Below are 26,623 nucleotides of genomic sequence, written 5' to 3'. Positions count from 1 at the left end.
CATCCCCCAGCTCGGCTTCCTGGAATGCCTGTGGGTCTTGCCTGCTCCAAGTGTTCTTCCTGCTCAGGGGTGTTTGGTGCTGTCTGTGCCCTGTGCCCTGTGAGTCGGTGCCTGGCCCTGAAGCCAGTTGGCCTTAGTGCTTGCTGGGAGATAGGGACAGTGAGGTTTTCCAGTATGGCAAGGGGGCCATCTTGGGCTGATCTGAGTTTGGAACCTAGTTGACCTGCTGTCAGGTGAGGTGTCAGACCCTGGAACCTGGCATGGTGAGGGCCCTGCCTGTCACAGGTGTTGAGACTCCAGAGAGACTGAGGCAGGGCCTCTGTGAACATGTAGGTTCCCTTCAGGTTGAGGCAGCTGTGTGCACCCTGTTGGGGACTGGCTTCAGAGTAGTAGGCCCTGGACCCCAAGGAGGCTGGCAGCCCCACCCCTACTTCCGCAGTGCCCTCTTTCTCATAGGCTTCCTGATTGTCCTCGCCCTGGATTTTCCCAGGGGAGGCCCCAGAGGCCGGAGGAGGTGTCTGCCCTGGGTATCTGCAGAGACCTTTCAGAGAAAGCTGGAATGTGAGATCTGTACCACTGGTGGGTGGGACGGCTGAGGCAGGGGCTGGTCATGGGGCCTCTGTTTGCAGGAGGGCTGGGCAGCCTGTGTCCCACCTGGGGATTCCAGTAAAAGTCTGCTCCCTCATACCTACCTGGAACAGCAGGGCCCCAGCAGGGAGAAGGGCTGTGGCAGAAGGGGGTGGGATCCCCAGGGCCTGGACCAGGGGCTGGGCTGGGTGGGGCCCCAGGTATGTAGGAGACAGGAGCATCCTGCAGGTTTTCAGCCACTTGACTAGGGCCTGTCTCAGCTCTCCAGCCTGCTGGGGAAACTGAGAGGCAGAAGGTCTCTGCTAGCCATGGGTCACAATCCTGCCTCCTCCATGTGGCCGGCTTGCCCTTGCCCAGAGTCCCAGCAGTGTTATAGACGCCCCTCCTGCAGGGCCCACAGGAAATGCTGACAGAGCTCCCGGATAAAGAGGCAACTGTGTTGACCAGCATGCCTGGTCTCCAGGCTCCCATCAAGGGGTGGGGCCAGCTTCTTCCCGTTTTCTGGGGGGCATAACGTGATCTGAAATTGTAAACACACTGGAAGGTGGTACGCTGGACTGTGGAGGTGCCCCTGGCACCAGCCAGCCCCAGGTCTGTGTACCTCTGAGGGGCACGTGTGTCTGGGTGCCTGTTCGCCTGTGCACGTGCATTCTGTGAGGGATTGGGTCTGTGAGTGTGGGTTGCGTGTATAAGTGTGTTGCTCGTGTGTGTATGATTCACATGGGCAGGCTTGGAGCAACACTAGGCACTCTTCCCACAGCTGAGGGCCGTGTGGTCAGATGGCATGTTGGAAGGGCGGGTGTGGTCTGAGGGTGAAGACACCAGACTCTGCCCCTGCCTGGCCCTGCGGGTAGACCTCCCTGGCCTGTCTCTGGGGACGCTTGCTCCCATCCCCAGGTCCTCACTACTCTCAATGGATACTGCCCCTCTGTGGGTCCCCCTTTCCTTCTCACCCTAGGAGGCATGGTCGCCTGTCCTGGGACTGCGATACAGGTGGGGACAGACCTGGGTTACAGCCAAGAGTCGATTTCAGTGCTCCTCATCTGCACGCTCTGAGCTCCTGGGCGCTCTGGGAAGGTCAAAAGCATGCTCAGTGAGATTCAGAAGCAAAGTCAGTCACAGTGTATGACCCTGCAGGCGGGAAATGTCCAGAACAGGTGAATCCAGAGATGGGGAGGGGATCATGGGTGCAGGGGAGGGATGGGGTGACTGCTCTTGGGGACAAAGATTCCTTTTGGGGTGATGGAATGTTCTGGACCTAGATAGATGGGATTACTGTACAACTTAGAATGTGCTAAAACCCAGTGAGTTGTAGACTCTAAACAGGCAAATTTTTTGGTATGTGCAACTTCAAAATCAAGCCCCACTCATATGTTGTGACCAGAGGGCTGGAAATGGGCCACCACCTGACCCTGCAGCCAGCTCACACCAGGGATCTGGATACTTGGTTGGAACCTTGCCCTGGACCCCCAGGAGGCCAGAGATGGAGGGTCACCCCGGCCCCAGCTGTCCTCCAGGATGCTTCTGCTTCAGGGGACAAGGAGCGCCTCCTGCAGCAACTGACCTGGGGCTTAGGACTCTTAGTGAGGGGTGCCTGCCTTGGGCTTCTGCATTCAGGCACTGGCCTCAAAGAAGGCTGTGAGGTCCCTCTCTCAAAACTGGCCCACCCCAAGCCAGAACAATCCCTAAGTGAAACCAAAAGAGGTGGCGCCTCGGCCTTTGACCCGGGCCCTGCTGCATTTCGAAAGTGAGGTACACCGGGTTCCAGAAGGCGAGTCACTCTGGTTTCCTGGGAGGGCCACGCCCCATCAGGGCTGAAGGCCGGCCGTGGGCTGGGGGCCAGTGAGGGTCTGCAATAGGCCGTAAACTTTTATGGAACTGACTCACTGTTGCCGGGTGGAGCGGCCAGGGCAGGTGAGCTGACAAGTGAAGGAGAAAGTCCCTGCCCTGGGCAGTGGCCTGGCACTGGCTTGCCGTCCATCCCTGCTGCTGCCCGTCCTGCCTGGTGCCAGAGGCTTCTCCCTTTGCAGGTCAGGTAAGCTGAGCGAAGGCTTTCCTACTGGGCAGCAGTTGCCCTGGCCACAGGTCAATCCTGGGCTCTTAGGTGCTGGTCCTGGGGCAGCAGGGCAGGACACTCAGAGTTTGCTCACCACCACAGCATCCTTGTTGTGTGAAGGCCAGGGGTTCCATGGCAGTGGTCAGTGTCTAGATCTGGAGGGCTCCTCAGGGCCTTTTCAGAGTGACTGGAATGTACTTGGTTGGGCCACAAAGGACTCTGTCCTGGTAGCTGTGGCGTCCCTGTTGCCCTGGCCTGGGATGGGTCTGCACAAGGTGCTGGCAGTGCTGGGTGAGGAAACCTGTTGGTGTCACCTGGTGATCTGGCCAGGGGCATTTTGGGGGGGACTTGTCAGATTCAGGAAATTACTGGCCTCTCAGTGCTTGCTCCCACCTGAGCCCCTGCAGATGCTGGGGTCTCTTGGGGATGGCATTGGGGTGTGCCAGGTCATAGCCAGGGGCTGGGCATCTGTGCCCTGGCTCCATGGGGACCTGGAGGGAGGCAGCTGGCACTGGTTGGGGGGCTGGGCATGGCTGCCCTAGTGGCCTACTCTGAACAGCCAGGTAGGCCACACACACTCAAACCTAGACACATGGTTTCTCTTGAAAACCCCGGGTCACCTTCCCCTGTGGGAAGCCTCTGCTTGCTGCCTCTCCCATGTGGCCCATGCTTGCCCCAGGCTGACCCCACCCAGCTCCCTCCAAGAAGATGCTCTGGGACCTTGAGGCCTCCAGCTGCCTAAAGGGAGCAGGACCATGTCCCATAGCATGTCACTTGTGCTCACCACCCTCGAGTCCCGTGCAGCCTGGCCGGTCATTTGCGAGCCTTGGTTTCTCTGGCCTGAGACCGTGTGGCTGGTGCTGTGTGGTGCTTGGATTCTGGGGCTGGCCTCAGAGGTGCCCTGTCCGAATCCCTGGGGCCTGTGAATGTGGCCCTTTCTAGGCAAAGGGGGCTCTGCAGATGGGGTCAAGTTAGGGCTCCTGGAGCATCTGAGTGACCCATGGCATCCTGTGGGTTCTGCAGTCCCAGACCTCACCATCTGGAGGCAGAAGGGACCTGGCAGGGGACAAGTCAGAGAGCGTGAGTGTGGGGCTGAGAGGAGAGGCAGTGTGAGGAGAGCCGTGCAGCCTTAGGAGGCTGCAGCCACCTGCTGCAGTCTGCAGCGGCCTGGCTCCCTGGGAGATGAGAGCCCAGGCCACAGCCCCTGGTGTCATCTGTCTCCTGTGGGCGAGGGTGCCAGCCAGGAGGGCACATGTGTGGCTGAGGCTGCTAAGTTTGTGGTCACTTGTCAACGCAGGGTGAGACAGATCTAGGCTCTGTTGAACACCCTGGGCTCCTGCTGCCGTGTTTCGGTGCTGCTGGGAGCGCATGTAGGCCTGGGATCTGGTCTCCTCGCGCTGGCTGGCCCTGCCACACAGCCCTGAGCTTGGAGTGAGCCTCCTTCCTCCTCCAGAACACCCAGTGCCCTTTAGGCTGGGATGAAATTCCCTGGAAATGTTCTTAGCACCAGGGTTGGACTGAAGGAGCCCGGGGACAGTGGTGACCATTGGTCACTCACTAAGGCCAGTGTAGCCTGGCTGTGGGCAGCCCCAGCCTCTGTTCTTCTCAAAATTCTCCAAAAGATGCCAACAGTAGGTTGGGGTAGCAGCCAGGATGGGGTGGCAGAAATGCCTCTCCTCATAGGCCTTAGACAGACAAGGCCATGTCAGTTTCAAAGGACCAGGACATGGGAGTCGTACAGCTTACAGTCCATTCAGGAAAAGGCAGCTGGGGGTCAGAGAAGACCATCAGCTCAGTGTGTCAGATGCCCTTAGAGATGACTCATCAGCCCAAGACCTGAGCAGGTGCTTCCCTGACGAGGACACATGCATTAAAGACCCCTGACCGCTGTAGGGGGCTGTTCTCACATGTCCCTGTGAAGAGAGGGTTACAAGTTCAAGCACGTGCAGGCACTGCGTGTTCAGCTGGGGGCAGGAGTTAAGACTGAGCCATACCTGGGAGTGGACAGAGCCGATTGAGGAGCCCCAGGCCAGGGGTGTGGAGGTCTGTATGACTTGCTCACCCACTGTAAATGTGGGTGCATCCTGCTCTGTGCAGCCCCTCCTCACCACATGACTGCAAGGGCACTATTCTGTGGGGGCTAGTTGGCTGGCACGTGCACGCCATGGCCAGCTGGTCCCCAGGTCACTGCCTCTGGAGCCTGGCTCGGGGCCTCCTTTTCTGCATTGGTGCATTGCTTCTAGGCATTATCCCGGTCCCTCTGCACCTGCTAGGGTCTGGCATCTGGCCCTGGCTGCTCAGATGTAGCTCTCCTCCTCAGGTGTCAGCATCTGTGGTATCTGGGGCTGAGTGTGGACAGCGTCCCATACTTGCTCTGGCCCTGGGTGAGGGGCTCTGGGAACAGTGGCCCAGTCTGGGGTAGCATGTGGTGGCATCTCAGCCCCTTTTCCTGAGCTGGTTGCTACTCCAGCTCTCGGCATCAGGCTGGGGGACAGGCCATCGGGGGCCCTCACCAGGCCTCCCACTTGCAGTCCACTTCCTGGGCATTCATTTGGCCTCATGTGGACTGTGCCAGGCTCTGGCTGTGGAGTCAGCCCAGGGGCCCCTGCCAGTTCCCCATCTGTGAAGCCCTCGACAGGTCACACGTGGGGCTGCAGGCAGTGAGGCCTTGTGCTCATAGCTGCTGGGATGTGTAGGCCCAGCCATGCTGGCTGGCATCAGAGCAGCATCTTCTTGCCGCCTTGGGCTGGCAGCCTGCTGATTACCGAGATGGCTGGTCTGGTCCTCCCCACCCTCCTGGAGGAGGTGCATGTTCTCCCATTCCAGAGCCAGCCCTGTGGACCAGAAGCCTGGCAGTTGAGATGCCCACCTGGGGTTCTTCCCCTGCCCCTCTGCCTCTTGGAAGGTTCTGGAAGGGATAGATGGGGAATTCTACTGGAAATCAGGGTGTACTGTGACCCCTTGAGTGCCCCCCTGGGTGGGCAGAGGAGGCTGTGAGGGACTGTAGCTATTGGTCCCCGGGACCCTGGGAGTGGGCAGAATGCCGCGGGGGGTGTCCTAGGGAGCCCCCAGCCAGGCCAGCCTTTCACTGTGGAAGAATCACCTGAGCTCAGCCAGGGTGGGGGCACCGGGGATGCGGGTCCTGCCGGCTGGCCGGGCAGCAGCAGGCCTCTCCACAGAGGCGTGGCCTGGCCCAGGCTTCCCCAGAGGCCTGTAGGGCAGAACTGGACACTGAAGAAAGGAGCCCACTTCTGGACCCCGCCCTGCCTCCTGTTCCTCAGAGGGCCCACCCGACCTCATCCTGAAGGGACGGGCCTGCCTCCTAGCCTGCATGTGAGCTCACAGCCCAGGGCACTGGCTCCAGTCTTCCCAGCCTTGCCGCGCCCATGCTGGGACCTGGTGGCCTCTGCCTGTGTTGGCACCCAGTGCTGTTGCATTCCACATGCCTCCTGGGGCTCTGGAAACCCAAGGTCACAACATGGGGCCAGTCATGTCCCGGAGCACCCTGGTCCTTGAACACTCCCAGCCACAGGGCTCCCAGGGAATGGGCTGAGGGTCAGGGCTGGCTTGTGCTAGAGCTTGGGCCCTCCCACCTGAGTGTCCCCGGCTGCTGTCACAGAGTACCCAAACTGGGAGGTTCAGATCAACAGGAATTCACCCTCTTCTTAGCCTGGAGTCCGGAAGTCTGAGACCCAGGTCTGTGCAGGGCCGCGCTCCCTTTAGGGAGGGTCCTTCCTGCTTCTCCCAGCGCCTTAGTTTGTGTCCCATCACCCCGATTTCTGCCTCTGTCTTCAAGTGGCCTTCTCTGAATTTATGTCCAAGCCTCTTGTCTTGTAAGAACACAAGTCAGGCTGGGGGTGTGGCTCAGTGGAGAGCACTTGCCTCGCATGGCACTGCCAACAAGAAGCCAAACAAGCACAAGCCACTCCAGGATGATGCCACCTTAGCCAGCTGTAACTGCAAAGACCCTGTTCCAAATGAGGTCCCATAGTTGCCAAGTGGACAGGAATCATGGCCACCCAGTGCCTTCTCTGTTCCCTCCCCACCGTGAGGGTCAGCCCAGACGTGCCCCTAGGCACATGTGTGGCCCTCACACACCTCAGGCCCAGCTGGGAGAACCCCAGCCCCGGTGCTCAGTACCTTTGGACTCTGGAACATGGGTGGAGGGCAGCAGTTACCGTCTTCATGCTGAGCCCTGCAACTGGCCCAGGGTACACCTGGTGGGTTGGTCTGCAGAACCCTCACCTGGGTCAGAAGAGGCCAGCATCAGATTGCCAGGCTCAGTGCCCCTGTGTGTCAGATGAGGCTTGGTCAGCTCTGGGTAGGGCTGAGGGTCAGAGTGGCCCTCTCTTTACCCATCCACTTTATTCCCAGGATCTACCTTATGTGGCTGGGAGATGGGTTTTGGGTCCAGAGAAGTGTGACCCCTCAAGACTGGCCAGGCCTGATTCTTCTTCAGCGCAGTAGGCTGAGGCAGCTGGATCACAATGGAGGCCAGCATGGGTGACTTAGCGAGTCTGTCTCAGGATAAAAAGGGCTGCTGAAATGTAGGCCCCCATCCCTGGGGAGCGCCCTGCAAAGGTACCCAGTCCTTGCTGGGTCAGGCACCTGCCAGGTCCACCTGGCAGAGGGCCCAGTTGAAGGGATGACACTGTCCCTCCCACATGGGCGAGGGCAGGGGCAGTGCAGTCTCCAGCCCAGCTCCACCTCCCACCAATGGGTGGTTCCAGTCAGAGTCGCCTCGCTGCCTGGTCAGGCCTGCTGTTAGGCAGAGAGGCAGGCCCCATGGCCTTGTTCATTGATGGGGAGGACATGCCCACTGCCAGCACTTGGGCTCCTGGGGGTACTTGTTGGTTGGATTGGTTGGTGTCGTGGGCCCTGAGGTACCCTTGGAAAGGCCTGGCCCTGGTGGCACCCTTCTGTGAGGACATGGCTCTGCCAGGACCAGGATGGGCCTCTGGGGAAACAGAAGCCCAGAAAGAAGGGGCTGGTCCTCGGTGGTGTGCAGGGCAGGTGGGGATACCTTTCTGGGGTCGGGGATCAGAGATACCAGTGGCAGTTGGTGAGTGTGCCGTGGTGTGCCGAGCCAGCCTCCCTCAGCCAGGTGAAGACTTAGGGCTGTCGAGGGGTGCAGCTTCTCCCACGGTCAGCAGAGGGGCTGGCGACGCGCTGTGGACCTGTGCCCAGCACCCTCGGCACTGTGTGGGGCAGGCAGCTGTGGCTATGCTGGGCCCTGGAGTGTGTGCAGAGGGACCAATGAGGCCCTTCTGAGTTGTGGTGTGGGTGGCCTGTGTAACTGTGCACAGGCTGTAGGGACATGGATCCCCGAGGGTTCCCCAGGGCTTGGGCTGCTCTCAGAGCCTGGTGCTCCCCAGAGCCTTCCGCAGCGTGCTTCAGGGGGCTCTTCTGGAACCTGCCCCTTCCTCGATGATGTGAGCAGATAGATCTCAGTTCTGGGCACTGCCTCTCAGGGGTCTGCGTTGGAGCCAGACCCCATCCACGCTGGTGGGCGCACACACTCCCTTCTGCCAGTGTTGGCATTCTGGTTGACTGACCGTGCTGTGGGCTCACCCTGGACTCCCGAGCCAGAGGACAGGTGAGAGCAGCGCACACATGCTTCCCACGGGAGCGTCTGGTGAGGTGGGGTGTCCCTGCCAGGAGGGCATCTCGGGGCTGCGTCTCAGGCTCCTGTGTGCTGCCCTGGGTGATTGCTGCTTGGTCGATGGTGTCTGAGGCCAGGGCCAAGGATGGTGGGCTGGAGGGAGCTGGGCATGGCCCAGGCAAAGCAGGTTTCACTCTTATGGCTGGTTGCCCGCCCCTACTGTTCTCATCCCAGCTTCTGAAGAGCAAAAAGCGCTGCTCTGAGAGGCTTCATCTCTGCCCCCATCTGGGGGCAGGCCGTCTCTCGTGACTGTGTCTCTGCATGGTATCTCCCAGCCTCAGGCCCCTAGCTGTGCCTGCTCCTTCTGTGTCAGGACGTCCACCTGTCTCTCCATCCTGAAGGGCCCAGCTCGGGGGACGCTGTGAGCCTGGCTGCCTTGTCCTGCATCCTCCTGAGTTGTCCTGGGCTGGCTCCTGCGGCCCTGCAGCCCTAGAGCAAGGAGAGTGGATGGGACCCAGGTGCACCCACCCTGTGGGCCTGGTGACTCCTTAATGAGCCTGTGGAGCTGCTGACACCCTCAGGGGGGAAGCAGGCTGGGCCTGGCTGGCTGTGTGGCTTGCAGCAGGCAGGTTCTCTGGGTAGCTCCCTGCTAACCTTGTTAGCAACCTAGAGGTCTCCGTGCAGGAGTAGGCAGGAGAGGGCGCTGGCGCCAGCTGACCCAGGAGGAGCCTCCCCGCAGCCAGGTTCTTGCCGCCTGGCCTCAGTGAGGGGGGCAGGGTGGGTCACTAGATAGAACTATGATCTTTCTGGAAAGACCCTTGGGGCTGGGTGTGGCACGCACCTGTCACCCCAGTGACTGGGGAGGCAGAGGCAGGAGGACGGCAAGTTCCGTGACAGCCTGGGGAACTTAGCCAGACTGGCTCAAAGTAGAAAGGACTGGGGATGTAGCTCGGGGGAGAGCCCTGGGCTAAGCTCCTAGCACTGGAAAATTAAGAAGCAGAAACATGAAGGAAGGGTCCCCCTGATGCACCCTTCCCTTTTCATCATCGGGCACTGCCCACCATGGAGAAGCTGCCCGGGGGCCAATGCCCCTGAAGACCTGGGGTGCTCCCCCTCCACTGGCCCACCCAGCACGTTACAACCATCTGTTTGGGGGACGGTGGTTTCAGCCATTCAGCTGATGAAAGGGGTCCCAGGATGCTAGGGTGTCAGGGCCAGTGTCCTCATGGGTCCACCAAGGTCCCTTGCCCTCAGCCACTCCTTGCAGGGACCAGGCTCTCCCTGTAGCCCTTCAAGAGCTGTCTGTCAAGTGCTCACCACACCAGGCCTCTGCCCTCCCAGGGCCTAGCCTCAGGAGAGATAGGCAGTCACCTAGTGGACACAGAGGCGGTGGGGACAGTAGTCCTCCTGGAGGCTGGGGATGGAGCTGTGCGTGCCCTGAGGATGGGAGGGGCATGCCCTTCCCTGGGAAGAGGGGCCAGCAGGCTGTCTCTGCAGTGGGTTTGGGGACCCTGAGCAGCTGGATATGACCAACCCAGGATTTTCAGGAACCCAGGCTAGTGGCTGGTCAATCTCAGGCCAGGCCAGGCTGAGTGGCCACTGATACCCGTGTGAAGAAGAGCAACTGGAAATGTGTGGGATGGCTCGTGGGGCCCTGTGGAAGGGGACCGGGAAAGGAGACCTTCCCTGTCCCCTGGTCAGCATCTCCCCATTTCCATTGGTCTGACATTAGCACCTCCTCTGCCATCTCCAGGGGTCCAGGCTGTCTCTATGGGGCCACCTCACTCAAGAAGTAGACAGATGTCTCATCGTGTCCCTGGCTTGTGCGCCTTTCTGGTCAGTCTCCTACTGGGGACAGAATCCTGTGGTTGAGGCCTCCCTGAAGCCCTTGGCTATTCAGAGGAGGCCTCTGTGTAGAGGGACAGCAGCATTCTGTCTCCATGGCCTGGCATCCTGATGCCTGTGAGGGTCAGAGGTGCCCCTCCTGCACTAGATGGTCCTGGACAGCCAAGTTGGGCCCTGATCAGGTTTCTGGATTCTATAGGACCCTGCCCCGTGTGGGCCCAGCCTTGTGAAATCACCGGCTTTTCCCACTGCCTGGTGCTGGGGTCCCGGGGATATTCATTCAGTGGCTGCAGAAGCTTGAGAGTGCAGTGGTGGGTGTGAGCCGTCCTGAGCTTTTGCAGTGGTGGGTGTGAGCCGTCCTGAGCTTTTGCAGTGGTGGATGAGCTGTCTTGAGAGTGCAGTGGAGGGTGATGAGCCCTCCTGAGTGTTCAGTGGTAGGTGTGAGCCATCCTGAGATTTTGCAGTGGTGGGTGATGAGCCCTCCTGAGCTTGTGTAGATGCCAGGTCATGGCTGAAAGGTGATCTATGGGCTGTGCATAGCCAGATCCCTTTCACAGTGTGCCCCTTGGGCTTTGGCTCCGAGGGCCAGGGTCCCTCTGTGTCCACCATGCTCCTTACCCTGCACCTCTTCCTACTGCGGCCTAGGTCACTCTCCTGGGCTGGTTTCTTCAGGCAGCAGATGTAGGCCATTGGCCACCTCATCCTGTGGTCTCTGTGGGGACTACAGAACAGGTGACTTGCAGCAGTGGATGGCCACCAGCCCTGAGAGTCCTTACGGGCCAGTCAGCAGTCTCCGCATGTGTCTGTCACTCCTTACCCAGGGCTTCCGCCTCTGAGTGCAGCTTTGGGGCCTGGTCAGGGCTCCACCGAGGGGACTTTGTGTCCTTATCAGAAAGCGTTGGGGGGTCGGTCTGTGTGGTCAGAGGGTGGGTGTGAGGATGTGGGTGCAGGCAGCCACAGGCCCCCTTTGCAGAGAGGCACTGGTTGGAGCTCAGAGGGCAGGGCTGGCAGCAGGTCACTGGGTCTCCTGCTGCCCCCTCCTTGCACCCCTCTTTTTGGATGGGAGCCATGGTGGTTCCTCTGTACTCAGAGAAGCAGCCTGGCCTCAAGGGCAGAGGCACCCCTGTAGATTCTGGGTCCGTCCCCCCCCCCGGGCCCCAGCTGGGCCACAGGGCTGTCCCCAGGTGAGGAGGCTCGTCCCGTTCCTCGCCACTAGAACACTCAGGGTCCCTCCAGGGGACTGGGCTGCGTGAAATGACCACACAGACACAGAGAGATCTTTCTTTGGGGTCCTGCGATGGCTCCCCTTACCTTCAGGGTCCGTGGAAAGAGAGGGCGAGAGCACGTGCTGACCCCTTTATTGAGGAGAAGCCATTCTAATGAGGCCAGAGTCAGGTTTCAGGGGGCGGAGTCTAGCTTCGTGATGTCCACTGTCTGCAGGCTGACTGACACCTGGGTAGGCCACCCCAAGGGCAGAGCAAGAAAGGGGACACACAAAGGGCGTTTCCATGGAACATTCTGTGCCAAACAGGGCACAGGGGTAACATCACCAAGGAACGGGTGGGCGGAGCTCAGTCCATGGGGCGATGCGTCTTCAACCTCCGGGACCAGGGCAGTGTCCAGGTCACTATAGTGACGGTCGGAGCCTCTCCGCTCAGGGAAGGAGGATGCAAAATTATTCAGACTGGTGCCCACAGAGGCTGGCTGGTAGTGCCCACGTGGGGACATCCCAGCTTCACACTGAGGTCTGGCTGGCCAGGAGAACCCACAGGGTATAGGAGCAAGGCTGGAGGCAGGTGCCGGTCGTGGTCCTGAGTGGTCCCTCGTCCCATGATCTTTCCTTTTGCCTCATCTGGAAACTGGATTTCAGAAGGAAGCTAAGAACCCCTCCAGCTGTGAGCTGAGATCTGATCTGAGGTGCCCCCACGTGGGGACCGGGATCAACCTGTGCGCTCCTGACCTGAGATGGGCACCTGGCCTAGACCGCAGGCTGAGAACAGGCTGAGTCCTGCTGGCCTCAGGCCTGGCTCTGTGGCCCAGTGGTCTCTGTCCCCAAGGCTTGCACACTGCAGCTGCTGCCTGGAGCCCTGCTGGAGTTTGGTGGCATCTATACACCCAGGGACTTGGCATGTCCTCGCATTGCCACGAGGGGAGGGGCGAAGACTGTAAGAAGGGGGTCCAGTGGGTGTAGGACCTTGGAGCCGGGGGCTGCAGAGGACCTGGGAGACACTAGCAGGGACTGGGGCCAGGGCCCTGCCCAGTGCGTCTGGAAGGAGCAATTGGGGTGAGAGGCCTGGGGCACTGGGACCTGTTGGTGAGGTGAGAAGGATGGGCACCACCCTGGCTAAGGTGGCCTGTGGGGAACCTGGGCACAGTGTTACCCACCCCCTGTCCCTCCCAAGCCCTGCACCCATGTCCATGTCCTGTGCTGGCCTCTCCTGTCACTGTGTCACACACTGTGGCCTTGTCTGGCTCTCACTGAGCACGAGGTCCTCAGCTGCCTCTGTGCTGCAGCTGTGTCACCTTGCTCCCGCCGGTGGCTGTGACGCTTCAGGTGGATGGCTGTGCTGCTGTCTGTCTGAGTGCCCGCTGGCCGTGCAGCCCTCCTCAGGCTGGTGTGTGCACGCCTCTGTGTGCACCTGCCTTCCCGTCTCTGATGTGTGCTGGGGGGGAGTCGCTAGGTCTGCTGGCACCTACTTCTCCTTTTGAGGTGCTGTGGGCTATTCTCCAAGGGCTGCGCCATTTTGCACTCACCTACAGTCTGTGGTGCCCAGTGGCTGTCTGGTCACATGGCCACGTTGCACCTCTCCCTGGACTCCCTCTCCAGCCCAGGTCTGGACTCCCTTCATGGTCAGAGAAGCCAGCTGGGGTCCCCAGATCACACACCATCCTCATCGTGACCTCTCCGGCTAAGTCTGAAGTCTTCCCTGCAGGTGACGAGGGCTCTTTCTTGTAACAGTATCCTTGAGCCTTGGCTGGCAGCGTGGGGCCTGAGACTCCTAGGGCTGCACTTGGAATGGGCATCCACCGGGCCTGGTGGCTGGGGTGGTGGGCAGGGCTCCAACACCACCAGGGGGGGTGCCACTAGGTGCACTTTGGCCAGTGGAAAGGGTGCCGGGGAGCAGGCCCTGCTTGCTGCTGGGTCCTTGGATACAACCCACGTGCCCTAAGGACCACCTGAGGTCACTTGGGCACTGCCCAGGTGGCCCCTCCCCTGCAGTCCATAGCTGTCCTTGGAGCCAGTAAGCACCCCCACGTGTGGAAAGGGTCAGCTTGGGATTCTGCAGAGAGGGGTGCTGGCTGGCCTGCTCCTTGAGGCCCAGTGCCCTCCACAGTGACTGAGCCCTGATGAATGTAGATCCTGCCCAGGGGCCAGCACCCCCCCTTGAGAGGGAAGCCAGCATGGTCGTGTCCGGACCTTGGGGAAGGATGCCTGCAGCAGCTGGAGTGTCTGGCGGCCTTGCCTACCTACCCCCACACAGACCATTTCCCAGTGGGAAAACTGAGGCCCAGCAGAGCTCAGGTGCCAAGTCGTCTGAGGTTGGGTGGCTGTGAGGAGTGGGGCCAAGCTTCCCTGCAGGCCTGCGTGGCCCAGAGTCTTGATGAGGATGGCCAAGACCCTAGCTCACAAAGCATCCCTGTGTTCATTGTGGGAGACGGTCGCTGCTTAGGGCCTGCAGGCGAGGAGGGCCTCCCAGAGTCCAGGCATTTGGCCACAGGAGGAAGTGACATCTCCACAGCAGGACTGAGCAGAGCAGAGGGTAGGCTGGCCTGGGGCTGGGACAGAGCAGACATCCCTGTGCTTCCTGACAGGCTGTGGGCCCTTTCCCTGCTGCTGTCCCCTGTGCTTGGGGCACAGCAGAAGGCAGCACCCCTCCCCCACGGGGTTGCGTAAGCTGCTGCGTGTGGCTGGACAGGGCTTACTGGAAGTCCCACGGATTTCTTCACTCCAGAGCTTGGCCTCGGTGTGGCTGCCCTCCCCTTCCTGCCTGCCTGGGTGATTAAGGCTCCGGGCTGCTTGCCCATAGAGCACGCCCGCTGCCCTGCAGGCTGCCCTGGGGTCCCTGCTGTCTCCCAAAGGGGGGCTCTTGGCCCTTTAGTGGGACTAGCCAGGAGCCCCCTGGGAGAGTCAGATTTGTCCTCAGGCATCTGACAGTGTGGGGACTCAAGGTCCACCTGCCATCCAGACCACGGACATTTTCAGTGTTGTCACTAGTGCACCCTGACCTCAAAACCAGGTCTGGGGCTCTTCCCAGATCAGCTGGGCCCCTCAGTACCCCCAGGAGTCCCCCTGGCAGTCTCATGTGGTGCTGAGGGGCAGTGTTCCTCTGCAGCCTTGCAGACTGGAGGTGGGTGGTACCGCAGGACCCTCCCAGAAGACTGGAGGAGGGCTGTGAGCAGCAGGGGAGGTGGGTGGGGCGCGCAGGAGGAGCCCCTGGAGGCTCCAGTGCCCAGCCCAGCAGCTCCCAGGCAGCCTGGCCTGCAGGTTGGGAGGGAGCAGTGAGTCTCAGGACAGCCTCAGGAAGAAGCCTCACTTCTTTCTCCACAGGACGAGATGCCGCCACCACGGAGCAAGAAGCCCAGATAGGTGCCTTGTGGCCCTGGGTCTCCCAGCCCTCACCTGCTGCCACCTGATGCTTGCAGTGGGGCCTGTCATGGATGGGGAGTGCCCTCAGCATGAGCCCCCGCCAGCGGGCAGCCTCCTCTGTCCCACGTCCCCACTGCAGGTGAGCCCCAGCACCCCGATCTCCTGGACTGCTTGAGCAGGACTCGTTGAACACTGCGAGGTGAATGCTGACCAAGGTGGCCTTCATGTGGGACGCTGCACTGGGCAACCTGTCCATGACCCTGACCTCAATCTTCTCAGTCCGGAGCCTGGCTCCCCAGTTCCCCCATGTCAGGAGAGGGTCCTGTGTGAGGGTAAGGGTCTGCCCTGGCCTCCAGCTGCAGGAAGAGTCTTGGGGCTATGTGCCTCCTGCTGGCCTCCAGCCTGCTGGGCAAGTGCTCTGCCTCGAGCCACACCCAGGCCCTCCCTCTGCTGGGGACTGAAACCAGGGGCTCTTCCACTGAGCCGCACCCAGCCCTTTTCCTTTTACTTGGGGCCGGGGTCTCCCTAAGTGGCCCAGGCTAGCCTGGACCTCGCCCTCCTCCTGCTTCGGCCTCCCCGGTCTCTGGGTTTATATGTGTGGGCCATGGCATCCTAGATGTTTTCTTTCAAAACAGTTTCTGGCCCTTTGGGAGAGCCGTTCCATGCTGCCCCTGCCCTGCCTGGCTGTCCCTTCCAGGGCAGCTCAAGTTGACCTGTGGGAACCAGAGTGGATCACTTCATTGTTTTCTCTTTCAGTTTAATGGACAATTTCTTAAGCAGTGTTTGGTTTACAGGAAAATTGTTCAGAAAGCCCTGTGTCCCTGTCACTGCGTCCTGTGTTAGTGTGGCCAGCCTGTCAGAACTGGTGGGTCAAGGCTAATACACTGTCATGAACTCAAGTCAGAAGCCTACCTGAAGGTCACTCTGTGTTGGAGAGTCTGTGGCTCTTGACATGGGAGTACCCCACAGTTTCCACGCCCTAGAAGTCCTCCAGGCTCTGCCTGCTGCCCTGCCCCCCTGCTGGGCTGTGGGCACACTTCTGCCCTCTCCAGGATGTCAGGCTGGAGTTGCCCAGGGAGTGGCCTCTGCAGCCTGGGGCCTCCCTGGTAGCTGCCTTTGGGGTGCTCCCGTCTCATAGCTCAGGAGCTCTTTCTTTCCAGCACCACGTACCGTCCCCTGTTCTGGGTGGACCTCTGCCCTGACTCAGTTACCCACCCAAGGACATCTTGTTGCTTCCAGTGTTTGACCACTAAAGTGTCCCAGACACAGAACACCAGGGTTCAGCTCTGCCCGTCATGTCAGAGCTGTGGGAGGTGCCAGGTCCCTAGGAGGAAAGGGCCCTGAGCAGAGCTGGCTCTTGCCACAGTGGAAAAGAAAACAGAGTGGGGACTCACAGGGAGCTGGGAGTTGCCAGAGGCCCAGTGGGGTGTGACTTGGGAGGCTGCCCCAGAGCGGGCAGGTGCCTCTGGCTGGGGCTGTTATGGGGTCCACTCTTCAGTAAAACCTCAGCTCCTTCCTTCTGCTGGGGTGGGCCCAGGCTGGTGCTTGTCCACCCAGAGCCAGCCTGACACAGATGGGGCTCTGCACATTGCTCCAGAGGACACAGGAGGTGAGGAAGGTTGGGCGGGAGGACGGCAGCAAGAACAAGCCAGCTGTGGTTCCCGCAGAGCCAGGACACGGCTGCCTGTGTTCCAGAGCGTGGGAGGAGGTGCAGGCACCAGGGTTCCCCAGACCTGCGCTGGAAAGGCTTCAGGGGCACCCGAGCCCTCACCCTGCACAGCTGTGCCACACCCCACCCTGCTGTGGCTGAATGTGGAGCTACGTTGCATAAAGACCCTGTGCACATCCCTGGGAGAGGAGCCGACTCTTCCGGAATGAAGGGCTGGGCTGGTGTCCCGCGCCTACAGCCCAGGGCGTCGTGCTCTGTGCCCAGCTCCTCTCTGTCCTCCCCTCCTGGGAAGCTGTTGAGCACCCACCTCCGCCTCCCTCAGCTGCTCACCAGTCATGGCCACGGACACCTCCTCCTGGTGATTCCTCATCTGCACAGCCATCATTCCCTTAATTATCTCCCTGCTGCTAAGCCCTTGGGGAGAGGCCAGTTTTCCTCTGCTATGAACAGTGCTGCCGTATTTTCTGCCCCCTCATGGATTACTTCTGGGGGTGGGGGGTATATCCAAAAAAGGATTCCTGGGTCAGAAGGAGAGCTGGCATTGTGCAGAGGATGGAGCTGTCCCTGCTGCCATGTCCCCTTTACTGACTGGCAGGCTGGGGCTCTGTCTGAGCAGCTGTCAGGGCTCAGAAATGCATCTGGGCAGGGCGGGGATGCAGTCCCTGGTGTGAGGTGTGGACGGAACCCTGACTGTCCCCAGCCCCCAGAGAGAAGGCTCCCTGGTGCTCACCAAGCTTAGGCTGCTGCAGGGTGTCTGGTGGCCATCTACAGGCCATGCTGGGGACCTGGCCTGCCCTTCCTGCTTCAGAGAAAGCCAGACTGCCTTTCCCACTCCAGTAGAAAATCCCTAGACAAATTCTAATTGGAGCACAGCTGCCCAACTCTGGCCAGTTACACCCCAGGGCCTGCCCTCTGAAGATGGAGCCACCCCTGGTACCAGCACAAAGTCCCAAAGAAAGCTCTGGTTGGCCAGCTATGTGGAGTCACCCTGTAAGGAGGATCAGGTGCCCCTGAGTGGACAGAGGTTGGGGGCCTGGGTGGACAAGCCATTACTATCCCTCACCAGGTGGAGGCCTAGAGCCTGTGCTACCTAGGGGGTCCTCTGGTCCTGGGGCTCCTTCAGGGCAGCCTAGGCATAGGTGGAGCATGCTAGGAGAGCTGGGCCTCAGTCCTCTCGCCTCTGCTTACACACTAGATGGCTTACTGCAGCTCATCTTAAAGGCCCAAGTATGCTCTGGAAAGTTCTGCCTTGGGGAGGCCGGGCTGGGCCTGGGTTTCCCTCTCCCTGACTGGGGCAGAAGGCCGAAGGCACTAGGCCAGGGCTCTGGGGAGATGTGGGGTTGCCAGCAGACCCCACCTGGTCATGGTGGCCCCGCCTCCTCCCATTGTGTTCTTGAGGAGGGTAGGTACTGGAGCTGGAAGCCTAAGAGCCCCGGGCCCTGTGCTGGAGAGACGCTTCACTGTCCATTCTGATAGACTGCCTCAGCAGCCCTTGGAGCCCTGGAAGCCCAGCGGTCCGCTGTGGCTGGGCTGGCCTGGGCTGGCTTGGCTGCTGGGGTCCTGCTCTGGAGGCTGGCAGACCCCAGGAGGTTGGGGTAGGGTAGTGAGGATGCAAAGCTGGTGAGGGAGGCCGTGCAGCCGCCTAGGCTGGTGCCAGCTAGCACCCTGGTCCCAAGTCTGAGTGGATGCGGCTGGGCAAAGGGAACTGTCCGGCTCCATAGGGGTCTGGGGAGGGCTTCCTTGCCAGGAGTGTGGCAAACAACCCCCTGCCCTGGTAGCTGATGTGACCGTCAGACCTGGCTGTGACCATAAGAGGGTGCCCAGCCGGTGGCCTCTCCTCAGTGACCACGGGGAATTCCCATCTGCCAGTCAAAAGAAGCCAGGGCCCCAGTAGGGGCTAACCCTGGGGCACTAAGGGACACTACTGAGTGGCCCCCCACACCCTGGGGAAGGCCTCAGTACCCCCCATGAGGCCCTGCTTTCACCTTGGATTGGGCTGAGCTAGGCACACACTCTGCCCCTGAATCTCATCCACAGTCCCCCTGCCACTCCAGGGGCCCTGGACCTGGTGGGGGCGCTCCCTGGGCGGGGGCCCTGGGCTCTCTTTCAGATGGGAAACCGAGGCACGGTGGGGCTATAGTGCCTGGGTGGCCAGCAGGGAAGCCCTGCTTCCCCCCCGTTGTTCTGACCATGGCAGCAGCTGTGGCAGGGTGAGGCTGGGGTCTGGCCCCCCCTTCCTGCCTGTGCCTGATTGCACTCTCACTTCCAGAACCCCCTCCTGCACTATCCCTACCCCTGGTGGAGCAGCTTCCCACAGGCACCGCATCCAGCCTTCTCCAGTGACAGCCAGTAAGTGTCTGAGCCCTGGTCCTCACCCACCTGCCCTTGGGCGGCCGCACTGGTTGCCCAAGGCCCTATTGAAATTAGAGCTGACAGCCCAGGTGCGTGGGCCTGGCCAGCTCTGACCTGCGGGCTGGGCCTGGATGCTTAGGGCTGCAGAGGTTGTCTTTACCTGAGGCCTGTACTGTGACCAGCTGGGGCGCATTAGGAAGACCTAGCCTAGGGCCTAGGGGTGAGAGTGGGGAACCAGGCAGGGCTCTGGTGCAGAGGCTGGTTAGGAACTGGGAGGTGAGTAGAACCAGGAGGGAACCTTTCTCCAGAAGGCCACAGCTGAACTGGGTTTTGAAGGATCAGTAGGAGTTTGCCAGGGGAGTGGGCCTGAAAGTGGGCCTATTCATAGCAAGAACTTTTGGGAATTCTAGAATACTTTGGAGTGAGCATGCTTGTCATCCCAGCAGCTTGGGAGGCTGGGGCAGGAGAATTGCCAGTTCGAGGTCAGTCTCAGCAAATGACTGAGGCCTTAAGCAACTTAGTGAGATCCTGTCTCAAAATGGGCTGTGATGTGGCTCAGTGGTTAAGCACCCCCGGGTTTAATCCCCAGTACCAAAATAATGGTGATAATCCTGGAGTGACTGTTTTGGGCAGAACGGGGTGGGGGATGGTTTCCAAAAGCACGGGAAAGACAGGTGAGATGCTCTCTTCATGTTCGTTTTTCAGGGATGAGGGGTGGCAGTCCTGGGAGCCAAGAGAGCCCCAGAACTTGGGAGCTGGGAACAGGAAGGCTGAGGGGCACTGACCCCTTCCTCCCTGTCCCCACCTCTGCACAGCCCACCTGAGGCTCAGCCTCCCAGCTGGGGTGGCCACGTTGGGGTGGCCACATTGGCCCTGCTACTCCTCATTTTGGGGTGAAAGGGCAGAACGGTGTGGGGACAGTGACAGGATCCCACCTTGGAGGAAGATGCTCCTGGGTCTCCGGGCTGTACTTTTGTCTGCCCTGTCAGGATGTAAGTTGGACGTGAGGCCAGGGAGTCGTGTGAAAAGGGCCAGCAGAGCTTTCAGTGGGCTCTCCGACCTGCCTGCTGCATGCAGGGTGGTCACCATCGGGAGTGGGTGCCGCACGGTGTCTGCTGGGAGCTGCTGCAGTCACTCTGCTGAGCTCCAGTTTGGGGAGAGGAGGGAGCCCCAGTGGTGAGCCCAGCAGACCACCATCCCCCACGGTCACCTCCTCCCATCTCTCTTTCCAGTCAGTTCATGAGCCCCACCTCCTTTGGCAGCCAGCCCTGCCCGGACACCAGCTACCCTGCTGTGGCCACCGCCCCCAGCTTCCTGCCAAAGAGCAGCGACTTCCCTCAGGTAAGAGCCACAAACTCATCTGTGGCTGGTGTCCGAGGGCATCTCACTTGGGACACTGTGGCCATAGGTCCTCCCGGAGACCCGATGACCTTGTCTTGGCCTGGGGCCCCTGGTGCTGGTCAGGTGCTGCTAGCAGCAGGAGGTGTAGCTTGATTTCTGGGAGCAGCCTTGACTGCTGTGGGCAGGAGGAGCAACCTGCCTGGCCCTGGGGGCGTCACCTTGGGTCTGTGCACCAGTGTGCTAGGAGGCACCTTCTTCATGACAGGGAGCTGTGCCAGAATGGGGCACTAGACAGATTGCCTCCCCACAGAGGTGGCCCCCCAGGTCCTAGCCCCACCTCGCTGCTAAGCAGCAGCCCTGGGGTCCAGCATGCCAGGTGACCCCACAGGGAGCCCTGTGCTGGACTGGGAGCCAGCTTGCGCTTGCAGTGAGGGACCAAGGGGTGTCGCGCTGCGGGATATTGGTGGCTTGGTGGGCCCAGCACCGTGGGGCACACCTGTCTTCCCAGCTGCTGGGGAGGCTGGGGCAGGAGTACCAGTTCCAGGGCAGCCTGGAAAGGGCTCGGTGGCTCAGTGTGGGGCTGCTGGTCTGGCGTGGGTGGGGCCCTGGGGGCATCACGTGCCACACACAGAAGGAACCAGCTGCGTCCTGGGGTGCCTTGGCTTGGCATCTGGTTTGGGAACGAGGCACGTTGGCTCCGTCTCTGTCTGGGTCTCTCTGGGTCTCTGTCTCTTCTCCGTGTCTGTCTGTCTGTTTCTGCTTGTCTCTCTCTGTCCATTTCTCCATGTCCTTCATTTCTTCGTCCCTGCCTCTCTCCCAGCTGTGCCAAGAGTGCAGGAGCCTGGGGTGGCTGTGCCCCTCTGGCTGCTGCATGTGTGAGCCTTGCTCATCTCGGCATGTGGTCTGGCAAGTGTGGGCCAGTGCCCGCCCCTTAGAGGGGGCCGTGCCATCCCGCCTATGCCGTGCATTGAGTGCCTACTGCACCCGAGGCCTGCTAGCGTGCTGGGGCTGGCACCCTGGTTGGGTCAGGTTGGACACAGGCCTCCCTGGGAGAGAGCCACACGCCTGGTCCTTGCCAGCCTCTCCCCTCCCAGGACCCCAGGCCTGTTGGCTGGGCCTCGGTCCTGTGATGCAGGAAGTTTAGACCTGACCCTGGCCAGCCTCCCCACACCACAGCCCCTGCTGCTGGCACACAGGACGGCTGGCAGAGGAGCCCCGTCCTCCTCCCAGGGCAGAGGGCTCTGAGGTGGGATCAGGGGAGGCCCTGAGCTGGGGTCACCCAGGGTCACCTCAGGGTCCTCCTGAGAGGAGGCAGGAGGGTGAGAGTCAGGGAGCCTGGAAGACGCTGGGCTGCTGGCCCTGGAGCTGGAAGAGAGGGACGTGACTCTCCCTGGGCTTCGGGAGGGCCAGCCTGCACACCTGGGTCTGGCCAGGGTGGCCAAGGCGGCTGCGACCAGAGCTGAGACATTGCAGGTGCTTGTTGGCCGCTGTGGCACCGGCAGGGCTCTGCCTGGCAGCAAGAAGAAACTGGGCCTCCACGCGGCTGGCGGCCAGCTGCTCTGCTCCAGCCGCTGTCGTGCAGCTCAGAAGGAGCTGGGGTGGCGTGGAGCAGGGCTGGGTCCAGGCTGGAACCACCAGGCTTTTCCTTGACAGCTGCCAGCCCTGGGTCTCCTGGCAGCTGGAACAAAGGAGAAAGGCGGCGAGCCCTGGGACCCCTGGCCTGCGGGAGAGAGCCCGCCCCTCTGTTGCTGAGTCCTCCCAGTTTCCTTGGGCACCATGCGTCCTCCCTGTCCTGAGCTGGTTAGTCTGGGCTCCGGCCTCCCTGCCTGGATTCTGCAGAGCTGCCCGCTGGGTCCAGTACCAGAGGACTGGCTGCAGGAGGGGCTCTCTGGAGAGCTGGGCTCTGGCACACGGCAGCTCAGTGTCAGAGAGGCTTCCTGACCAACCGTGGAGTTAAGACAGTCCAGATTCGTGGAAATGTTGCAGGAACCGAGTCCCTGAGCACCGCCCTCCCTCAGCCTCCCCGTGAGAGATGGCCTCAGGGCCGGGCCACCCTGGCACAGCACTGGTGCCCAGATGCCGCCTGGCTCCTGTGGATGTCCTGCTGAACCTCACCAGCTGTTTGTGGACGTCCCTGTGCTGCGAGTGCTTGTCCCATGATGAGCTGGAGGTTCTGCAGTGCAGGCAGGAGTCCTGCAGCTGTGGTGGTGGGTCCTCCTGGGGGCCCAGTTTGGAGGCCCCATGCGGACATCTCTGATGCTGAGGACCAGGCGCGACACTTGGCTAGGGGGTGTCTGCGGGCTCCTACGCGGGGAGCATGGGTGGTCCCCTGGATGCACAGCCTGGACACCGTGGGAGCCTGCGTGGACCCGCCGTGCAGTGTGGCTGGGTGGCCGCCTCGTGCCTGCTCCTCCATCATTGGAATTCTCTGTAGGGACAGGTGTCCCTTCTCCCCTGCTGCTTAGTGTTCTTCTCATTGGGAGGCTCGTGGGTGTTTATGCAACGCGTGGGTCACTGTAGATGGTGCGGTGACCAAGGCATGGCCAGCAGTGCTACAGGGCCACCAGAACGTTGGGGCCTGTCCTGAGAGCCGCTGCCCCCCCACTGCCCTGGGGGGGGGGCACTACTGACCGCCCACTAAGCCAACCTTGGAGAGGGGCTCCTTTCCTCACTAAGCCATCTGTCTCCAGGGTGGCATGGGGCCACCAGGCTTGCATGTCCCTGGGCAGTGGCCTGGAGCAGCTCTAGGGCTCCCCGAGGACTGCCCTACAGGGCTGCAGGTGTGTGGGAGTACTGGACTGGTGGCTTTGCTTCCATGGTTTTTATAAATGGAGATGATTCATAAAACAGAAAAGGCATCATCTCACTGGGCGTGGTGGTGCGTGTCCGTCATCCCAACAGCTCTGGAGGCTGAGGCAGGAGGATCACGAGTTCAAGGCCAGCCTCAGCCAAAGCAAGGCACTAAGCAACTCAGTGAGGCCCTGTCTCTAAATACAAAATAGGGCTGGGGAAGTGGCTTAGTGGCCGAGTGCCCCTCAATTCAATCTCCAGTACCCCTCAAAAAAAAAAAAAAGAAAAGAAAAGACACGACACCATGTCCGAGTGCCCCGCTCTGTGGTTCTTACTACATCCCCTGAGCTACGTACCCATCACACCAGCTCCAGGACGTCACCGGCTCGTGGCCCGGTGGCACTCCAGGTGAGCGAGACCGCACCGTGTCCACCTGTCTGTGTGGGCTGTGCTGGTGTCCACCATCTCTGGAGCTCACTCGAGTGGAGTGGCTGCTGTGGTGAGCGCAGCTGCTGGGCGGAGTCGGGCTGGACAGTAGCTGGACATGTGTTCCAGATGAGGCTGGGTTGGATTGGGGTGCCCTTGAGGACACACTGGGGCCAGCAGCGTCTGGAGCCCCGCTGGCCTGCTCCTTGTGCTGAGTGGGCTCTGTGCAGGCTCCCCGGCCCCTCCTCGGGTTCCTCATCACCCGCTGCATTCCCCAGACCCATCCTTGGTGCAGTGCTGCCTCGAGGTCCCTGGGGTCCTGACTGCAGGCCTCGGTTGTCGCCCCCAGTGCCCATCCCCCACAGACACCCTGCACTTCCAGGGGTGGGTACTTCTGGACCCCCACATCTCAGCTGCTCTGCCCTTCCCCCACATGGCCACTGGCCCTCCATCTGTGAGGACGCCTCCCAGGAGTGGTCAGCAGGCTGGGCCTGCACCCAGGTCCCTCCGTGTTGCCGGACTATCAGGAGGGTGTTTGTCCAGGAGCAGTGTGCTGTTGCCAGCCTGGGGGCTGCTGGGAAGCCAGGGATGAGCTCACGCTCGGGAGAGTGCCGCCTGAGCTGCCAGCCCCCGCCACCCAGCAGCTGGCCTCCACTCTCCTGCTCTGCAGACGCAGCTCAGCAGGTCAGAGGCCTGGCCCACCCACGGGCAGCTTCCCAGTTACCGGCAATGGGTGGAAAGAGAGGGAGAGACAGGGAGAGGGCATCCTTACAGCAAGCCCTGTAATTCCCCAGCCACTCAGGTTGAGAAGACCCACCTCTGCCCCGTGGCCTGAGGAAACCCGGGAGCTGGAGGCTTCGAGGACCACCGACAAGCAGATCTTCAGGGAGGGGGACCCCGCAAAAGCTACTGGCCAGGGAGTGGCTGCAGGAAGGCAGGCCCTGGCTACAGCGTTAGGTACACAGTGGCTGAGGCTGGGCCTGCCCCAGGCCTCTGGGCCCTGTAGGACTGTGCACAGGCAGAGCAGAGTTTGGGGCGGAGAGCAGAGTGTCCTGGGACTGCTGTCCCAGAACGCCGGGGCCTTGCAGTCCTGGAGGCCGGTCTGGTGTCTAGTATGTGTAGGGCCATGCTCCCTGCAGAGTCCACCTGCGTCTCTAGCTCCTGGGAGCACCAGGTGTCCCTTGGCTTTGGCCACTCATCCCCAGCCTCTGTTGTCACTCAGCCACCTCCTCCATGCTCTGCTGTCTGTGTCCCTCTGTCTCATGAGGACACCTGTCCTCAGATGAGGGCCCACCCTAATTGATGTGACCTCATCCTCATCAGTCACTTCTGTACAGACCCATTTCCAAATGAGGCACAGGTCCCACGGGTCAGGATCAAAGGTGTCATTTTGGGAGACACAATCCCCACTCCACAGGAAGCCAGAGGCTCTTCCCAGACATCCGAAGCAATGCCCCAGCAGCCTTCTCTGACCCGCGGCTTCCCAACTTGAGGGACAGAGCAGTCCCCTGCTCAGTCTGCTGCAGTGACTTGGAAGCTCACCCACTGCAGGGCTCTTCCAAGGGCCCAGCCAGGGCCACCATGCCCTTCCAGGGCTCAGTGAGGGCAAGAGGTGAGGAGGAGGCCCCGGACCTGGCAGGGGTCGGGTGGCCCCGGGCCTGTGTCCACATGGTCTAAGGATCAGTCTGTCCCACGGCATGGACACAGCCAGACAGGCACAGCCCACCCAACCAGGTGCCACTGAACAGGTCCTCTGCCTGTCCCTGACACTCAGTCAACATGCCTCCCTCCTCAACATCCACTCCAGGCCCAGTGTCCCCTGGCACCGGCCACCTCTCATCCCAGCTGCAGTCTGCACCCCTGCAGCCCCTTGTCGCCATGCCCACCTGCCCCCAGGGCCCCTTTCCCAGTGGCTGCAGTGCTCTGGTGCCAGGTGGGCTCCGTTCCTGGTGTGGAACCAGTGGGCCCCAAGGCAGCTGTGGCCCTGTTCTTAACACTATGCCAAGCCCTGGGCACAGATGTTCTCTGGTCCACACCGCCACACCTTCCTCAGGAAGTCAGGGGCAGTTTGGAGGCTGAGAGTGAGCAGAGAGGCTGGGGTGGAGTGGGTGATGGTCCCCAGGCAGGAGACCCCCTCTAGCTGCCCCTGGAAAATGAATCCCCGTAGCCTGAGTGCCCATCCCCTAAGTACCCACTCATTCTGGCCCTCACCTCCTCTACCTCACAGCAAGTTTCTGGAGACAGGAGTGGGGGGGCTGGGGTCAGAGTTCAGGTGGTCTGTGGGTATCTCACAGCATTAATGCTGGTCAGCCTGATTTTAGTCTGCGCTATACTTTGTGTGTCTTTTTATTTTAGTTTCCTACTAACCCTTTTAAAAATGAGAATCCATATAACTGCTGGATGTATTGGCAATGCCTGTGATCCCAGCCACTCAGGAGGCTGAGGCAGGAGGATCTCAAGTTTGAGGCCAGCCTGAGCAACTTAGCAAGGCCCTTAGTGAGACCCTGTTGCAAAATAAAAAAACAAAAAGGGCTGGTGGTGTAGCTCAGTGGTAAAGTGCCCCTGGATTCAATCCCCAGTATTGGGGGCAAAAATCCACATTAAGTTCATCCTTTTAAAGTACGATCATGGAGTTTTGCAATCACCGTGTCTATCTAATTCCAAACATTCCGCCAACCCAGAAGGAAGCCCTGTTTCCACGAGCAATTACCCCATCCCCACCCAGCCCAGTACCCACAGGTCCACGTCCCGACTCTGGACTCCTGTCCTGGACGTCTCCTGTCACTGGGTCACACGCATGAGGTCCTCAGGTCCATGTAAGCTGTCACCTCGCTCTTGCCTGGCTGAGGCCGCCCCGGGTGGCTGGGCTGGGCTGGGCTGTTTGCATGTGTGGTCAGGTGAGCTGCTGTGCCTTGGACACTGGGCGTCCAGCCTGTGTGCGACCTGCCTCCCTCCTCTCAGGCTCCCTCCTGGGGTTCAGCTGCAGGTTGCACGTCGCTCTGTTGGGCTGGGTGTGGGCGGGTGGCCCCCAGTGGCTGGCTGCCCACACCCTGCCAGCCACGCGTGGCGTGGGTCCTTCTGCCAGCTGCTGGCCCTGGCTGTCATGCACTGTCTAGATCTAGCCACCCTGGGGCTGTGAGGTGGGGGCCCTCTTGCCCCAGCTGGTCTGCCGGCATGGCTGAGGGGTGGTGACCTTGGTCTGCGCTGGGCATTGAAGGGTCTCAGAGTCTAGAACTGACAGCCCTTTGGGGGCCCTTGTGGGTGCTGCCTCTGGGGCCTCCTGGTTCCCCTTGGAGCCCTGGGAGTGGCCCCACCACCTGGACTCCGCAGGCATCTGGGGGCACTGCTTCCTCACCTTACGGGGGG

At 61.0% G+C, this 26,623-nt stretch overlaps 1 protein-coding gene across 6 annotated transcripts in view; it reads left to right on the top strand.

The window, feature by feature from the left end:
* The first annotated feature begins 14,500 nt into the window (after positions 1-14,500).
* Sbno2 (strawberry notch homolog 2) overlaps positions 14,501-26,623 on the top strand; it is a 34,756-nt gene continuing 22,633 nt past the window's right edge. Inside the window, exons 1-4 of one of the 6 annotated variants that reach the window (XR_007350654.1) lie at positions 14,501-14,818; positions 16,347-16,706; positions 18,618-18,697; positions 19,933-20,041. Coding sequence is in view for 5 of the 6 variants with exons in the window: in XM_048811806.1 (XP_048667763.1) it covers positions 14,726-14,818; positions 16,347-16,706; positions 18,618-18,697; positions 19,933-20,041 (642 nt within the window). In the remaining variant the exon portion in view is untranslated. The remainder of the gene's footprint in view (positions 14,819-16,346; positions 16,707-18,617; positions 18,698-19,932; positions 20,042-26,623) is intronic. The other 5 variants (XM_048811806.1, XM_048811803.1, XM_015503576.2 and 2 more) reach the window with 5 other exon arrangements.

Source organism: Marmota marmota, unplaced genomic scaffold (assembly GCF_001458135.2).
Source record: "Marmota marmota marmota unplaced genomic scaffold, marMar, whole genome shotgun sequence".
In the NCBI taxonomy this organism is placed as follows: Eukaryota; Metazoa; Chordata; class Mammalia; order Rodentia; family Sciuridae; genus Marmota; species Marmota marmota.
Note: the sequence above shows the minus strand (reverse complement) of the source record. Positions and strands in the feature narration are given on the sequence as shown.